Source organism: Dama dama, chromosome 3 (assembly GCF_033118175.1).
Source record: "Dama dama isolate Ldn47 chromosome 3, ASM3311817v1, whole genome shotgun sequence".
Taxonomy (NCBI): domain Eukaryota; kingdom Metazoa; phylum Chordata; class Mammalia; order Artiodactyla; family Cervidae; genus Dama; species Dama dama.
The window spans coordinates 39,345,958-39,364,973 of record NC_083683.1 but is presented as its reverse complement, the minus strand read 5'-3'; the positions used below and the strand labels follow the sequence as shown (position 1 = coordinate 39,364,973).

Genomic DNA, 19,016 nt, shown 5'->3' with positions numbered 1-19,016 from the left:
AGTTCAAAAAAGAATGTATGGAAAAGAGAATAATGTAAATCTTGGAGGAGTTAATTCTTTTTAATGTAATATGAGAAGTATTATGTAGTAAACTCAGGTGGATGCTTTTATTGTGTCCTCACTAGGAAATTTGATAAATACCTGTCTTATAGGGCTCCCATCTTCAAAAAGATTCCTTTTCTTTTGTGGAGAAGATATGTTATATCTGTTGTAACTAATTGTATCTGTTGTGATGCTGTTTAATTGTGAAGTGTGTCTGATTCTTTCTCACCTCATAACTGTAACCCACCAGGCTCCTCTGTCCATGGGATTTTCCAGGCAAGAATACTGGAGTGGGTTGCCATGCCCTTTTCCAGGTTCTATCTGTTGCTGCATAGTAAACCATCTCCAAACTTGGGCTTAAAACCAACAGATTTTATTTGCTCTATATACTGTAGATCCACAGTTGGGGCTAGGTTAAGCTGAATGATTCTTCTGCTGGCCTCTCTCAGAGTTACTGGTACAGTTTTGATTGGGATGATACTCTAACACAGTCTGTGTTGGATTGCCAGTAGTGTTCATTGGGTCACATGTGTCCAAGGTTAGCCTGGGCTTGCATGGTGATAAAGGAGTTTCCAGCAATGAGTGAGCAAATCCCACAGTGCACTCTACTTGTGCCTTATTTGCTACACTACCATGAGGCAAGTCAGGTCTCACGGCCAGAGCCCATAGGGAGAGGATTATGCATGAGAATTACAAGGGCATTAAAACGTAGGTGTGAGTTATTGCCGGTCATTGACTGTAATAGTCCCCCACCACTTTCTTCTTCCTTGTATTGTGAGTGTTACAGAAGTATGAATAAGAAATATAATAGGACAGAAAGATTCCTTATTTAAGGAAAAGTTATACGATTTCACAAGTTGGAAAGACTGATTTCATCAATAGTTGCAAACTTGATTTTCTAGATTTTTATTTCTTTTACATATATTAGCTGATATTTTTCTGTAAAGAACGTTTCAGTTTAAACCCGGACTATCTGGTTGCCGTGAATTTCAGTGTATACTAGATGGTCAGGTTACATGCTTAATTCTTTTTCTTTAATTATGAATTTTCAGAATAAGAGTTGATACTCTATTAGTGATCAATGAGGCTTGCTTTTTTGTCTTGTTTGTTTGAACTCATGAATACTAATCCTCATGAACTCAAGAATTTATATATATTTAGTGGGTTTCACTTAGTTGAAGCCATTGTGATTTTTTTCATGTGCACCTTGCCCTAGCTTTACCTAGTGGAAGTGCATTTAAGTTGGCTTTTGTCATTTTGACAGGACCCTGTTAAGTATTTGATAACTTACTTTATGGCACAATGTGTCCCAGATTCATGTAGTAAGATTTCTCCTCAAAAAAAAAAAAAGATTTCTCCTCCAGGCTGGACTCATTAGGGTACTCATTGCTTCTGTGTTGTCTTTGCTTTTAAGTATTTAAGATAAGAACTAGGATATACATGCATACACAGAGATATTTAAAAAGCAAGAAAAGAGAAGCAAAACAACATGAGGGCAAATATTATAAAATATTTTCCCTTCTTTGAGTTTATATTTTTAAATTTTATACTGAATATCTTGGCTGTTAACCTTGACATAATTATTTTTCCCTAAATAGATATATATAATTTTAATAATACTAGCATTGCTATTAATAAACTTACTGAATCAATTTTGCTAAATTTTTTTTAGCAGTTCTTTTTGTCATTATACTATAGCTCACTAAGGCTATATAGTCAAAACACTGTTCTTAAAACACTTGAAATAGTTCTCTGTGTGACTATACCATTAACTTGCGATTCAGTTTTAAAATTTAAAAATTGTGGTAACAAAATTTAGCATTTTTATCATTTGAAAGTGTACAATTTAGTGGCATTAAGTACATTCATATTGTTGTGCAACCATTACACCTATCTATTTCCAGAATGTTTTTATCATTCCCAAACTGAAACTCTCCACCATTATTCCCCTTACCCCTAGCCTCTGGTAATCATTATTTTACTTTCTGTCTCTATGAATTTGATTACTCTAGGTATTCATATTAGTAGAGTCATACATATTGCTCCTTTTGTGTCTCGCTTATTTCATTTAGCCTAATGCTTCCTGTATTCATGTTGTAGCATGTATAGAATTTCATCCCTTTGAAAGGCTAGATAATATTCTGTTGTATTTATATACCACATTTTGTTTATGCATACATCCATTGGTGGACTTTTTGACTTTTTTTCCTTTGTTTACACATTTTTGTTGTGAATAATGCTTCTATGAACATTGGTTTATAAATATCAATTTGAGTTCAATTGGGCTTTAGCCAAGGTTTTAAATAAATGAGGATTATTATTAACTAAGCTAGAGAATATGGGAGGAAAAGAAAACTTTTTTCCTGGGAGGTAAGTGGTTTGATTTTGGGTATGATTCATTTGAGGTCCTTTGGGAAATCAGTTAGAAAGCAACTGGAAATGTGGTGAAGAGATCAGCTCAGTTCAGTCACTCAGTTGTGTCTGACTCTTTGCGACCCCATGAATCGCAGCACGCCAGGCCTCCCTGTCCGTCACCAACTCCCAGAGTTTACTCAAACTCATGTCCATCGAGTCGGTGATGCCATCCAGCCATCTCATCCTCTGTCGTCCCCTTCTCCTCCTGCCCCCAATCCCTCCCAGCATCAGAGTCTTTTCCAGTGAGTCAACTCTTCGCATGAGGTGGCCAAAGTACTGGAGTTTCAGCTTCAGCATCAGTCCTTCCAATGAACACCCAGGACTGATCTCCTTTAGGATGGACTGGTTGGATCTCTTTGCAGTCCAAGGGACTCTCAAGAGTCTTCTCCAACACCACAGTTCAAAAGCATCAATTTTTCGGCACTCAGCTTTCTTCACAGTCCAACTCTCATATCCATACGTGACCACTGGAAAAACCATAGCCTTGACGAGACGGACCTTTGTTGGCAAAGTAATGTCTCTGCTTTTTAATATGCTGTCTAGGTTGATCATTAACTTTCCTTCCAAGGAGTAAGCGTCTTTTATTTTCATGGCTGCAGTCACCATCTGCAGTGATTTTGGAGCCCCCAAAAATAAAGTCTGACACTGTTTCCACTGTCTCCCCATCTATTTCCCATGAAGTGATGGGACTGGATGCCATGATCTTAGTTTTCTGAATGTTAAGCTTTAAGCAAATTTTTCACTCTCCTCTTTCACTTTCATCAAGAGGCTTTATAGTTCCTCTTCACTTTCTGCTATAAGGGTGGTGTCATCTGCATAACTGAGGTAATTGATATTTCTCCCGGCAATCTTGATCCCAGCTTGTGCTTCTTCCAGCCCAGCGTTTCTCATGATGTACTCTGCATATAAGTTAAATAAGCAGGGTGACAATATACAGCCTTGACGGACTCCTTTTCCTATTTGGAACCAGTCTGTTGTTCCATGTCCAGTTCTAACTGTTGCTTCCTGACCTGCATAGAGGTTTCTCAAGAGGCAGGTCAGGTGGTCTGGTATTCCCATCTCTTTCAGAATTTTCCACAGTTTATTGTGATCCACACAGTCGAAGACTTTGGCATAGTCAATAAAGCAGAAATAGATATTCTTCTGGAACTCTCTAGCTTTTTCGATGATCCAGTGGATATTGGCAGTTTGATCTCTGGTTCCTCTGCCTTTTCTAAAACCAGCTTGAACATCTGGAAGTTCACAGTTCACATATTGCTAAAGCCTGGCTTGGAGAATTTTGAGCATTACTTTACTAGCGTGTGAGATGAGTGTAATTGTGTGGTAGTTTGAGCATTCTGTGGCATTGCCTTTCTTAGGGATTGAAATGAAAACTGACCTTTTCCAGACCTGTGGCCACTGCTGAGTTTTCCTAATTTGCTGGCATATTGAGTGCAGCACTTTCACAGCATCGTCTTTCAGGATTTCAAATAGCTTAACAGGGTGCTAAATTAAGTTTCTTTAATAATCCAGGGGAGAGATGATGACATCCTGAACTGAGTTAATGACAAAGAAGATGAAGAAGGATAGATTAAAGTTTGTGTAGGTGATTGAATTAACTTAGTGACTGGCTGTGGAAGGTTAGGGAAGAGAGGAACTAAGGGTAATGCTCTGAATTTAGGCAAGATGGGTATGTGATTTTTCTGTAATTTTGGGTAGAAAATGCAAATGGATAAAAGGTTGTGGGAAAAGATAGTGAATTTGATTTTGAATAAAATGACTTGAGCTATTTAGAGATATTTGGCAAGATAGGAAAATATATGAATTTGAAGTTCAGCAGAGATCTCGATTAGATTTCTTTAATAAAATTTTATTTTTGGTTGCATTGGAAGATAATTAAAATTAAGGGAGTAAATGAGATCACCTAACAACGGTGCTAAGAGATTGAGCGTGAAAATTCCCTGCCAAGTGCTGTAGTGCTTTCCATGAAATAAAAAAAATTGTTATTTGCAAACATACCATCTCAGTTTATCTGTATGTGCTAAGTTCTTACCTCTTAATAGTAAAGAGGTAATTAGGGCCCTAAGAAATCTCTGATTATCCGTTTATAGTACAAAGATCAGGTAATATATTTAAAGCACTCTTCTTAAAGTCTGAATATAGTAGATGGCTTTTCAGAGTTTTTGAATTTGTGAAAATTTTCCTAGTTGGTATTTATGATAAGCGGAGGGTGAAATAAAGTGACAAAATCAATGCTGAAAGGTGCATTTTGTAAGAAATTCCTACAGATGTCTTATAAGTTTCCAAGGTTTTGAGGTGGTTATGTCATTTAGTTTCTAATACTTGTATCCTTTCCAGTTTCAGAAATAATTTTGCTAAGTATAAGGTGTATTTAGTATCCTACATTTTTTCCCAAAGATTTTCGTAAAAGCAGTAATTTATTTCTAGTCAGCTCACCTTTTCCTAGCAATTAATCTGTTATCAAGTCAGCCTTAGCTGGTTTCAGCTAGAGAGGTGTGGCTTGTGCATTTACTTTATTTTTATTTATTTATTTAAATTTATTTATTTATTTATTTTTTTGTGCATTTACTTTAAATTCAGTATTTACTACATCTCTTCTGTGTGCAGAGACTAGTTATCCTTTTACTTGATTTTAGTGCTTTGAAGATAGGTGAATTTTAGAGAGGCAGTTCTTTAAGTAGCAGTCAGCTTGTGGAACGGTTATGTTCTCAGTGAAATTCTTGCTGTCTTCCTGCTTGAACTTCTCTGGAATGAGGTTACATGTAGTGGGTTTGGGGTGGGGGGAGTCATATGGAGGGAGAGAATTTTGGAAGCTCTGACTCAGTGTATTGCCAGATATTAGAAAAACTTTTGTCATCCATCTACAAAATATATATACTTATATACTACTTACATAAGTAATACTTATTTACTATAGTATATACTTAATATATTACTAGGTGTTTTTGATTCTGTTTTTCTTTGCTATTAGATTTTTAGTCATAACTGGAAAGCATAGTTATTGGTTGCTTTGGATTACAGCAGTGTAGTTATTTTCAATAAACAACTAGTCTGAAATAGATAAAATATGAATTTCAAAGAAATTTCATGTTGTTAAAACTTGTATGATAGTAATACTTTTCAAGGTATCACATACAGTAACAGTAACTTTTTCACCCCCCAGTTAAGTGCTGTTCTTAGGGCCTCCCTTGGGGCTCAGCTGGTAAAGAATCCGCCTGCCATGTGGAAGACCTGGATTTGATCCCTGGGTTGGGAAGATCTCCTGGAGAAGGGAAAGGCTACCCACTCCAGTATTCTGGCCTGGAGAATTCCATGGAGAATTCCAAAGGGGAAGAAGGTTGCAAAGAGTCGGATAGGACTGAGCAACTTTCACTTTCATTTTTTTCAAAAGCCTGTATGTGATTTTTGAAAGCAGTTTTTGTAGAGACTGATGCTTTTTGTTGATCTTATAGTTGTTGGTAGTAGGAATTATTTTTATATTATCAACAACCTAGAGTAGCCAGTTATACTACTGGCATCTATTCTTATTTGGTTGATATAAATACTTTAAATACCATATAAACTTTTTTCCCTATGTTTTCAAAATTTGATCTGTTTGGCTGGTGCCACTAAGCATTAGTGATAGATGTTTGATAACTATAATCATCTGGATCTTTTTACAAGCCCAAATATTTTTTAATTTAAAAAAATCTGAAAATTAAAAAAAAAGATGACTACACTAATGAGGAGATGGGCAGGTGGTTAATTAAATCAGTACAAATACTATCCTTTCAGTTACATAGGGGAAAAGCAGTAATAACAAATACAGCCCTGACATAAAACACATCAGTCTCTTTTGACCTTTTAGTCTCTGTGTTTATATCTTTACATAATTGAAACCATAACCATAATATATCCAAACTTTGTATTTTTCCCCTCTTACAAATTCAGCATTATATCACATACATTGTAATTTCTGTATATGGTCTCCATCCTGTTGCTGAAAAATTTTTTTCACCATGCTACATAGCATGTGGGACCCTAGTTCCCCAACCAGGGATTGAACCCACCATGCCTCCTGCAGTGGAAGCTTGGAGTCTTAACCACTGGACCACCAGGGAAGTCCCCCATCCTTGTCATTTTTAATTGTCAGGTTTGTTGAGTTGGGTATGTCATAATTTAGTTAACCTGTTCTTTGTTTTGAACAGTTAGTTTGTAATTTTTCACTTAAAAAATTTAAAAATTATAGAAGCTTGAAGTGTATGGCGTTGAAAGTTGACATCTGTGTACACTACAAGGGATCACCACCTCAAGTATAGCTGCTGCCCATCACCACACAGTTGATCTCCTTCACCTGTTTTGCCCACCTTCCAATCCCCTTTCCCCGTGGTAAACACTAATCTGTACTCTGTATCTTTGAGTTTTAGTTTTTATTTGTCCATTTGTTTTGTTTCTTTAGATTCCACGTATGAGCAAAATCGTACGGTGTTTGTCTTTCTCTGAGTGACTTCATTTACAAATGGGCAAAATTTCATTTTTTCTTTTTTTTAAATCGCTTAGTAGTCCAGTGTGTGTGTGTGTGTATATGCCACATTGTCTTTATCCATTCATCCTTTAGTGGACATTTAGGCTTTTAAATATCTTGGCTATTACAATTAATGCTGTAATGTATAGGGGTGTGTGGATCTTTTTGAATCAGGGTTTTTTTTTTTTTTTGATACATGCGCAGAAGTGGAATAACTGGGTCATACTGGTAGTTTTTAGCCTTAAGTTTTTGAAGGCCCTCCATACTGCTTTTCATAGTGGCTGCACCAGTTTATAGTCCCACCGCTAGTTTGCAGTGTTCCTTTTTCTCCCCAGTCTCTCAAACATTTTTCTTTTCTGATAGGTGTGAGGTGTTACGTCATTGTGATTTTGATCTTCATTTCCCTAATAATTGAGCATCCTTTCATGTGCCTCTTGGCCATCTATGTGTCTTCTTTGGAAAAATGTCTGTCCAGATTCTCTGACATTGTTGAGTTGTGCAAGTTCTTTGTAGATTTCAGATATTAACCCCTTATTGGATATATGATTTGCAAATATCTTTTCCCATTCAGTAGGTTGCCTTTTTGTTTTGATGATGGTTTCTTTTGCTGTGCAGAAACTTTTTAATTTGATATAGTCCCTTTTATTTTTACTTTTCTTTCCCTTGCCTTGGGAGTCAGAGCCACAATAATATTGCTAAGACTGATGTCTAAAGTTTTCTTCTAGAAATTTCATGGTTTCAGGTCTTACATTCAAGTCTTTAATCCCTTTTGAGTTAATTGTTTCATCCTTTTGCTTGTGGCTGTCCATTTCCCCCAGCACCGTTATTGAAGCTACTATCTTTTCTCGATGGTATGTTCTTTGCTTCTTTTTCATAAATTAATTGTTTATACATGTGTAGGTTTACATTTTTATGCTCTCAATTCTTTCATTGATCTGTGTGTCTGTTTCTGTGCTGGTTCCATGCTGTTTTTATTACTGTAGCTTCATGTGTGTTAGTTGCTCAGTTGTATCCAGCTCTTTGCGACCCCATGGACTATAGCCTGCCAGGCTCCTCTGTCCATGGAATTCTCCAAGCAGGAATATAGGAATGGATACCATTCCCTTCTCCAGGGGATCTTCCTAATTCTGGGATCGAACTCCGGTCTTCTGCATTGTACGCAGATTCTTTACCATTTGAGCCACCAGGGAAGCCTTGGTAGCTTTAGAGTGCGGTTTGAAACCAGGGAGCATGATACCTCCAGCTTTTTTCTTCTTTTTCAGGATTATTTTGACTATTGGGGATTTTTTTTGGGGGGTTCCATACACATTTTAGAATGATTTGTTCTAGTTTTGTGAAATATGCCATTGGGAGTTTTGATAGAGATTGCATTGAATCTGTAGATTGCTGTGGGGAATATGGATATTTAAAGAATGTTTCACCAGTCCATGAATACAGAATACCTTTCCATTTGTTTGTGTCTTCTTCAACTTCATTCATCAGTGTCTTAAAAAAAAGTTTATGTATTTTTGACTGTGCTAGGTCTTTTTTTTTTTTTGCAGAAAACACAAAAGGCACATTTATTTTAAAAAATAGGAAGACACTAAGTCAAAATGGCTAGCAGATGAATACAAATTAAAATCACAACTTCATTTTAACAATTTTCATTTAGATTGGCAAAGATTAAGTAGGATAATAGCAAGTCATTGAAAATGTGGTGAGAATATAAGCTGAGACAACAATTTTGACATATCTTATAAATCTGAACACTTGCATATCCTGATCAGCAATTCCACATTATTATACATATCCTCAGATTTCAACTCATTATACTAAGAAACATGCAGAAATATGTTCATTGTAGCAATTTCCATATTACCAAAAAGGGAAAACGATCTAAACGTCCTTCTATAAAGTAATGTATAAATAAATCCTGTAATATTCCCCCAATGAGCTACTATATAGAAGTCACAATAAACTGTACCCATATAAAATAATACAAATAAAATTTGGATACATAGTGATGAATGAAAAAACCATCCACAGATTTAAAAACATATGATGCATTTTTATAAACATCAAAAACAAGCATGACTAAACAGTATCTTTGTGCATGCTGCTGCTGCTGCTAAGTCACTTCAGTCGTGTCCGACTCTGTGTGACCCCATAGACGGCAGCCCACCAAGCTCCCCGTCCCTGGGATTCTCAAGGCAAGAACACTGGAGTGGGTTGCCATTTCCTTCTCCATGTGCTGGGTCTTGAATGCTGTGCTGGCCCTTTCTCTCGTGGCGGTGTGTGGGCTTCTCGTGATGGTGGCTTCTTGTTGCCGAGCACAGGCTCCAGGGCGCTGGAATTCAGCAGCTGTGGCCCGTGCTTCAGTAGCTGCGGCTCCCGGAGTCCAGGGCACAGGCTCAGTAGTTGTGGCACGTGGGCTTAGCTGCTCGACGGCATAGGGGATCCTCCCAGACCAGGGGTCAAACCCGTGTCTCCTGCACTGACATGTGGATTCTTTACCACTGAGCCACCAGGGAAGCCCCCATCAGTGTCTTATAGTTTTCATTGTGCAAAGGCTTTCACCTCCTTGGTTGAATTTATTCTTAGGTATTTTATTCTTTTTGGTGCAGTCATACATGGGATTGTTTTCTTAATTTTTCTTCCTGATAGTTCATTATTGGCCTAGATATGCCACAGATTTCTCTGTATGTTGATTTTGTACTCTGACTTCACTGAATTCATTTATTACGTTTATTAGTGACAACAGTGTGTGTGTGTGTGATCTTTAGGGTTTTCTTTACATACCATGTCATCTGCAAATAGTGTGCCAGTTTTACTTTCTGATTTGGAAGTTTGTTATTTCCTTTTCTTTTCCTTTCTTGCCTAATTGCTTTGGCTAGGAATTCTAATGCTATGTTGAAAAAAAGTGGTAGTAGCGGGCATCCTTGTCTTGTTTCTTGATCTTAAGAGGGAAAGCTTTCAGTTTTCACTGTTTAGTGTGAAATTAGCTGTGGGTTTGTCCTATATGGCCTTTATTATGTTTCTTCTGTACCCACTTTGTTGAGAATTTTATCATAAATTGATGTTGAATTTTGTCAAATGACTTTTCTGCGTTTATTGAAATGACCATATAATTTTTATCTTTAATTTTGTTAATGTGATGTAGCATATTGATTTTGTGGATGTTGAGCCATCCTTGCATCCCTGGAATAAATTTCACTTAATCATGATGTATGCTTCTTTTAATGTATTGTTGGATTCAGTTTGCTAATATTTTGTTGAGGATTTTTGCATCTGTTTTCATCAAGGATATTGGCCTGTTATTTTTTATTTTTATTTTTTTGTGGTTTCCTTGACTGCTTTTCCTTAATGTTGGCTTCACAGGATGTATTTGGAAGGCTTCCCTGCTTTTCAGGTTTTGGAAAATTCAGAAGAATTTGAGAAGGATAGGGATTAAATCTTTGAATATTTTGTGTAATTCATTAGTGAAGCTGTCTGCTCTGGGCCTTGGTTTGTTGGGAGATTTTTGATTGCTGTTTCAATCTCTTTAGTAGTAATTGGTCTATTCAGATTTTCTGTTTCTTCATGATTTAGTCTTGAAGACTGTGTTTTTAGGAATGTATCCATTTGTTTTAGGTTGTCCAGTTTGTTGGAGTATATTCACATAAGAAATCCTTTGTATTTCTGTGTGTTAGTTGTAACATCTCTTTTCATCTCTGCTCTTGTTTGAGTCCTCTTTTTTCCCCTGGTGAGTTTAGCTAAATGTTTGGCAATTTTTTTTTTTTTTAATCTTTTCAACCAACTAGATTAGTTTCATTGATCTTTTATAGTGCATGTGTTTGTGTGTGTGTATGTTTAATCTCTGTTTTATTTCTCTCCTTTATTTCCTTCCTTTTACCAATTTTGGGCTTTGTTCCTCTCTAGTTTCTTTAGGTGTAAGGCTATACTGCTTATTGGGTATTTCTTATTTCTTGATGTAAGACTGTACTGAATTTAGTCCATTTACGTTTAAGGTAATTACTGATAATCATGTGCTTATTGCCATTTTGTTAATTGTTCTCTGGCTGTTTTTATAGTTCCTATCCGTTCTTCCCTCTTTTCGTGTTATAGTGTGAATTTTTTTTTTTTTTTTTTAGTGTCATGTTTAGATTCTTTTTTCATTTTCTTTTGTATATTTTGTGTAAGTTTTTTCCTTGTGGTTACTGTAAGGTTCACCTATGATATTCTATGTAAGTAGTAACCTGTTTTAAGTTGCTGGCAACGTAAATTAGAAATCATTCCAAAGCTTTGTCTTTTACTCTCTCTTGATGACACGTTTTGTTTCTTTTTATGCATCGTTTAACCACTTAGTATAATTTTAGTTGTTTTTAGTACTTTCGTCTTTTAACCTTTGTGCTTGCTTTATAAGTCATTGATCCTCTACCTAATTTATCATATATTTACCTGTAGCAGGGAGTTTTTTTTTACTTTGTCATTTTTTTTTAATTAATTAGTGCCATTTCTTTTCAGCTTAAAGAAGCCCCGTTAATATTTCTTGTTAGATCAGTTCAGTGGTGATGAACATGTTTAGTTTTTGCTCATCAAGAGTTTTCTTGATCTTCAATTCTGAATGAAAACTTTGCTGGGTAGAGAATTCTTGTTTTTGGTTGTGCTGGGCAGCTTATGTGATCTTAGTTACCTGACCAGGGATGGAACCGGCACCCCTTGCGTTGGAAGCGCAGAGTCTTAACCACTGGACTGCCAGGAAGTCCCCAGGTAGAGAATTCTTGGTTGGAAGTTTTTTTTCTTAGCACTTTGACTATGACATGCCACTCCCTTCTGCCTTCAGAGACTCTACTGAAAACTCTGCTATAGTACTCTAGGGTTTCCCTTGTGCAGAACGATGTGTTTTTTTGTCTTGTTGCTATTAGGATTCTCTCTTGATCCCTTTTACGGTTTTAATTATAGTGTGTCTTGGTATGTGTCTCATTGGGTTCATCTTGTTTGGAGAATTCTCTGTGCTTCCTGGACCTGGATATCTGCTTCCTTCCCCCCGGTTAAGGATGTTTTTAGCAACTATTTCTTTAAATAGGTTTTCTGTCCCTTTCTTTCTTTTCTTTCTTGCAGCCCCTATAATAAAAATGTTACTCTGTTGATATTGCCCTAAAGGCCCTGTAAGGTGTCTTCACTTTAAAATACTATCTTCATTTTTCTGCTCTGTCTGGGTGAGTGCCATTGTCTTATCTTCCTGCTGGCTGATTTGTTTTTCTATTTAATCCAGTTTGCTGTTGAACCCCTCTAGCATATTTTTTAGTTATAACTTCTGTTTTCTTTTTGTTGAAGTTCTCACAATGCTAATTTTTTCTTCACCTGTATTTGGCTGTTGTCTTTACGACCATTCCTTTTGAACTTCTTATCAAGTAGATTGCTTATCTCCATATTGTTCTTTTTATGGGTTCTGTCTTACTCTTTAGATTGGAATATCTTTATCTCCTCATGTTGCCCATTTCTTTATATTTGTTTCTGTATATTAGGTATATCAGCGGTCTCTCCTAGTCTAGAAGGAGTGGCCTTATTTAGGAGATGTCTTGTGGGTCTCAGAAGCACAATCCTGCCTGGTCATCAGGGGCTGTTGCTTGGCCAGCTATGAGACCCAGCCGAGGTGCAGTGCTGTCCCACTGGTGCCTATAGGCTGGGTGGAGGATTCCAATGTGGTGCCTGCCAATGTTAGTATAGCAAGGTAGCCTGAGATCACATAAGTGGCTCCTTCAGTGGATCAGACCCGTGGAGCACTCCAGCTGGTTCCTTTCTCTACAGCAGATGTTTCAAGATGAGTAGGTGAGTCCCCTCACCTGTGGTCCATACACTTTTCTTTTTTCCATGGTAGCTGTTTTATTTAGCTATTTAGTTAGCTGTGTGTTTTTTTTTTTCCCTTGGAGTCTGTGTGGTCCGTGCACTTTTCACTCTGGTGTTTTTACCCTTATTTTCAGGTCAAGTCAATCTGTATGCAAGTCCTCTAAGAGTAGGTTTTCTATTCCCTGTAGTTCTGTGGTTTTCCTGGACATAACTTCACATGGTTTTTCAAAACCAGGTGTTTTGGAGGCTCATCTCTCTTGTGAGGGATTTTTTCTTCCACTTACTGGTCATGTGACTTGGAACAAGTAGCTTAATTTCCACACCTTTATTCTCTCTTGCATATGGTGAGAATAATGATAGTTTGCACTCAGTGTTTTTTGATAAGGATTATTGAGTCAGTTCTTGAACTCTGAATCTGTCTTTTACCTGATGTTATAGTAAATTTCCAGTTCCTTTAAGGTCATAACCTAAGTATAAAGAATAATAATGTTGCAGGAGGAAAAAAGACCTTTAACCCTCCAAACTGTTTCTTTGATAGTGGAATATTAAATATTGGAGACAGATTGGTAATGGTTGGCATGGGTAGTAGGTAGGTGGGTGACTAGATAATGTGACCTGTGTTGATCTTTTTAGCTCCTCTCAAATCGTAGTTCAGTTGATATAGTGGAGAGCAAAGCAAGAGGAATTAGAACTACAGCATTTTAGTTCTGTTTCTTTCTGGTTTTTATTAACAGTGCAATCTTGAGAAGTCCCTTAGCTGCTTTGAATCTGTTTTCTCATCTATAGATAAAGCATTTTCCCTGCATCTCTCAGGGGTATCATTATGATTGAATAAGATACTCTGTGAAAGTGAGGTGAGGATGATAAAGCACAATCAAAATAAAAAGTTGATAAAGGTAAACTTTTCATTAATTTAGAAAGACTAAACCTGAGAGAATGCAGATAGAGACATTGACACAGTGTTAGGCTCTTCAACGAAGGAGAGCTTCTAGTGCTGTTTGTTACTGAGAGGACATCTACTTTGATGTGTAAAGGCTAGCCCTGATTACTGTTTAGTTATGAAATAGTTTATGAGTATATTGTTGATATTTACTTTGATTTCCCTCCCCCCTTTCTGCTTGTGTTTCAGACTCCTGGGAGAGTTGGCTCTCAAGGTTCTGATTTAGATTCATCAGCAGCTCCTATAAACACAGTGGATGTCAATAATGAAAGCTCTTCAGAGGTATGAGAATAATAATTTGGCAATAAGATTCAGTATTATTTAAGGAAGAATAGCAAATGTTCAGAGTAACATTTGGTAATTTAAACTTTTGTAGCAAAAGATCTCATAAATCTTTCTTACAAATTGGATCCACACTGTAGGTAGATAATACTGCTTAGTTGTGAGACTACAAAAGTGTATATTAAGACTAAAAAATAATATTGACAATTTATATTTAATATTAAAGTCATCTCAACTTAATGAAGATTTAAAAATCTTTTTGTAAAGAATTACCAATTAATTAATAAGTACTTATGTGTTTGTACTGTCATGAGCAACTAAGCTAATGAAAGATAAGCTATGAAACTTTCATTATTTGTCTTCATTTATAATTTGTAAGAATGTTTATGTTTGATAGCTTCTTAAAAATTAATGGAGAAAGTAAGTCTAAAAAAAAAAAAACTCATTTTTTGAGAAGTCAGCCATAGAAGTTACTTTATTACTATCATTGTTTTTAATGAATAATATATACTCATTATAGGAAAAGGAGATGAGGTGAGAGAAGAACATAAAAACCATCTGTAACTCTGCCCCTAAGAGACGAACACACTCACATTTCTGACCTGACAGTTTTTGTCAGTTGCCTTTTTCTGGGCCCAGCTGTACCACCTCCCCAGTTCCCTGTTCCCTACTCTTTCCCATCTCTTGGTTGGTGAATCTGTTGTGTGTATGTTTCTGTGAATGTCTTTTACCATTCATCTCTCTCTGTTTTGTCTCTTTTTGCCCATGTGTCTTTCATGTGTGTGTATATTAACCATAATAAGATATAACAAGACAGAGAGTGAGAAGAAAGGTATCAGTTGAACTTTATGAAGAGCAAGTTTAAGGAAATGTCTTTAAGGAAAACATTCCAAACTGTGTTTATGATAAGCTCAACAAGCTCAATTGTAACCCTGGAAAGAAATTTAGTAATAATTGTTGACCTCATTCAGACCAAAACCAAAAAAGTCTGCAGTGGTAGTGAGCAGTGCCTGGTAATCCTGCTGTATTTTCTTATTAGGGTTCCTTTTCTACTCTGTGATAGTTGTACTCTCTTCTTTGTCCTCAAACCTTTCGTGTGTCTTACCTTATTCCTGCCTTCTCTCAGTCACCTTCTATCCCATTGAGAAAAAAGGAATCATTAGAAGAATGTTTTCATTTTGTCACTAAAACTATGCTTAAGTCTCTATTCTCTTTATTACTTCAGTATATGGAAGACAGATCTCTTTTCCTATCAAATTTCATACCTTTCTCTTGCACTTGGGATTCCATTCTCTCTCACATTCTCAGCTTGTCTCTTTTTCTGCAGCTTTGGTTTTTGCCTGTGACAGAAATTATTCCCAGCAGCATACAAACAGTGTTGTAGAGGTCACTCTAACCTGGGGCTCTGTTAAATTAAGTTCCATACTTGAAATTTTTCCTATTACCAACTAGTGTAAATTTCAGCTACTAACCTAATTGAGGGCTATTAGTGATGATTAATTCTCAGAGGTTATTTTTTTCCATGCCCAGTGCTCAGGTGTTAACTGGTTAAGGTTTCAGTTGAAATCTCTCACTGTGTCTGTCAATTTCTCATTTTCTCTTAATCTTTCCCTTTTACCCTGAGGTTGGCTTCCCACTTTGAACAAATTCTAGGTTTTAACATTGTGCCCTTAGTAACCATCTAAATGGAATTTGAAATACCATGGTCTCCAGGATTTTAAAGAAATAGTCAGAAATAAAACAGTGTCCTGGTTTAGTACTCATTTATATCATATTTTATATATTATTACACATCATAATATATAAAATAGTATCTACGTACAGGCTATTATAACAAAAGTACTGAGATGCTTAAACAATAAGCATTTCTCACAGTTCTGGAGGCTGGGATGTTCAAAGGTCTGGCAGATTCTGGGTCTGATGAGGTTTGCTTCCTGGATAAAGATGGGCGTCCTCACATCGCGGAAGGGGCAAGAGAACTCTCTGGGGCCTCTTTTATAAGGATACCTATTCCATTCATTAGGACTCCACCCTCATGACTTAATCTTATCTCCCAAAGGCCCCATCACATTGGAGGTTAAGATTTCAACATACGAATTTTGAGGGTATACAGACATTCAGTCTATAACAGATATACAATATAGATAATACATAATGTAATGGGGTATCTTATATCATTTGTTCTCATCAGGACAGTTGTTTAGACTATTTAGTGTATCACATTGCCAAAGCATATTCTTTGTTTACTCTTTGTCTCTTTCTAATCTGTCTATCCTTAGTACCCACTGAAGGCCCTCGGTAATGACCAGCATGTAACACATCAGATTTTCAGTTTCCTGCTCAAGTGGCTAGAGAAGACTTTTCTTAGGGCTTTTTTACTAAGTGTCCACTGAAGTTTTCAGGTTGCTGGCTTTGCCAACACACAGTTCAGAATATATGAAGTGAAAAGAAAACCCAGCATACTCACCATTGTCTCAGTCCTTGGCTCCTGAGAACTTAACTGGTCTGCCTTCTTCTCTTCACCTTTCAGCTTTTTATTTTTCTTGTTTTTTATATAATGCCTAGGGATTTCAGCTGTACTTAGCAGGTAGAATAGAGAAATGTAGCTGCTCCATTTTGTCTGAAACTGAAAATCCAACCATTTTGAGAATTGGAATATTTATCTTTATATTTTAATGAATTGTAAGAGTTCTTTATTCTCTATCAGTGTTTTGACTGCTTCCTACTCATTCCATTGGTGAGGGAAGGATTCCTGTTCTAGGCTTATGGGGATGGTTCAACACATAATTAGACAAATGAGATCAACATAGTTTGTTATACATACTCACAGCCCAGGGGGAGAGGACACTGCGTGCCATGCAGGGCCACACGAGAATTGCACTTGGAAACAAATTCAATAATCAGGTGTGTGACAGGCAGGCATTATGGTGTGAGGTATAAGGTATGGTATCAGGGAGGTAAGGCCCCTCCGCCCCATCCCACTCCTCCAGGAGATGTGAATGGCTTATTTGAGTAATTCCAGGGGCTGGCAGGGAGCTGAAACTGGCTGCATAGGGATAAGCAGGCCTTGTGAAGAGGAGAAGCTGTTTGGATCGAGGACCCTATCTGTGGGAACGAGTGGCGAGGGGAACTTGCAGTTAGGCCATTTGAAGCCCTTCCAGTTTGACCAGTTGTCAAAGCAGTGTGTATTGGGCCTTAATTTTAGGCCTTAGGCCACAATCAGAAATATGTGATGTGTATGTTTTTTTCTCAGTCTGTGGCTTGTTTTTCATTTTGTTAATGGTGTCTGTCAAAGAGAAATAGTTTTGTCAGCCTTTTCTTTTATGGTTTTTGCTTTTTGGGTACTACAGAATTTTTGGCCTACTTCAAGGTTGCAAAACTATCCTATGCTTGCTTCTGGTTAAAAAGAAATCAAGCAACTTGGAAATATTGTACAAGACAGGGAATATAGGCAGTATTTTATAATAACTATACATGGACTATAACGTTTAAAAATTGTGAATTACTATGTTGTAACCTATAACTTATAATATTGTATATCAAATACACTACATTTTTAAAAAGACTGAAAGATGAAAAAGTCTTTTAGCTTATACATTTCAATCTTTGACTTATTTTAAATTATTGTGTATGATCTGAAATTGTGGTTGAGGTTCATTTCTTCCATGTGGATATGGAAACCACATTTTTCTATATCCTTGTTGTAGTAACCATTTGCTGAAAATGTTACTTTTTCCGCTTGAATTGAATTTTCACTTTTGTGAGAAATCTGTTGACCTTATATGTGTGGTTATGTTATATCCTTTGATCCAGGCGTAATGAACTGACTTTAAGGTGTGCCAAGTTATTTCTTATCTTTGAACTTTTGTGTGTTCTAACCTGTACGCCTTACCTAGTCTTACTTTTTCTTGGTTAACATCTGATTATCCTTCAAGTCTCATTGCAGATAATTGCTTTTCCCAGTCACCTTTCCTTGTCTCTGATGTGAGACAGATGCTTCTTCCATGTGCTTTTGTGGAAAAATATTGCCTATCCTTTTGGTAATGACTGTTATTGTGAGATTCATTATCGAATATTTATTGAAGCCAGGCACTGTTCTTGATGCTGAAGTATGGCGTGAGTGAAACAGTAAAAGAATCTTTATCCTGATGGAATTTAGATTCCACTGGGTGGAAACAGGCAAAACCCAAAACATACAGAGGGAGACAGTTGGTGTTACTGAGAAGAATAAAGCAAGGAAAAGGGAATAGAAAGTGTTTTGTGTGGATGCAATTTCAAATAGAATTTGGTATTTCAAATAGAATAGATGTCAGGGAAGACATCTCTGAGAAGGGCATAGCTCAGAAAGAACTGGATGAAGGGAGGAAATGAATCATGCGGCTTTCTGGAGCAAGCATGTTGCGGGCATGTGGAACAAGCCCTGAGGTGAGGGCACGCCTGCCGTGTTGAAAATCAGCCGAGAGGCGAGTGGCTCCAGCGCAGTGAGTGGAAGGAGGCTGGGTTAGTGAGGTGAGGAGGCCCACTTCATGTAAGGCCTGAGAGGCTTCTGTACAGACTTCAGTGTTTTACTCTTGCTGAGAGAGAAGTCATTGGAAGGTTTGGAGCAGGGAAATGACAAAATTTATCTACATTTTCATAGGGGTAAGGATAGAAGCAGAGACTGTTGGAAGGCTTCTGTAGTGATCCATATACACTTTGAGGGTGGCTTGGATCAGGGCAGTAACAATGGAGAGATACTCAGGTTCTTTAGCCAATCCAATAGTGCTAATAGGATTTTCTGATTAGTGGGGTATGAAGTGTATTTTCTTTTGCAACTTTTTCAAGAAGTCTATAAGCTTAAAGGATGAGGGCTTTGCTTTATTTTACCATTGTGTTCTCACTACCATAGCATAATGATGTAGTAAATACTTCTTGAATGAATGGTTGAATGACCATGTGGAAACTTACAGTGAAGAAATAAGTAAAGTGGCAGGCAGCATAAAGTTATCACTGTTAAAAAAAACCTGCATTGTTCTTTTAAAAAAA

The 19,016-nt window shown here is 36.9% G+C and overlaps 1 protein-coding gene across 3 annotated transcripts in view; it reads left to right on the top strand.

The window, feature by feature from the left end:
* Positions 1 to 19,016, top strand: part of EEA1 (early endosome antigen 1) — a 123,659-nt gene that overhangs the window by 21,671 nt on the left and 82,972 nt on the right. For 2 of the 3 annotated variants that reach the window (XM_061125704.1, XM_061125712.1), the window contains exon 2: positions 13,899 to 13,991. The exons of the other annotated variant lie outside the window; for it this stretch is intronic. In XM_061125704.1, the coding sequence (XP_060981687.1) occupies positions 13,899 to 13,991 (93 nt within the window). The remainder of the gene's footprint in view (positions 1 to 13,898; positions 13,992 to 19,016) is intronic. 3 annotated transcript variants of the gene reach the window in all.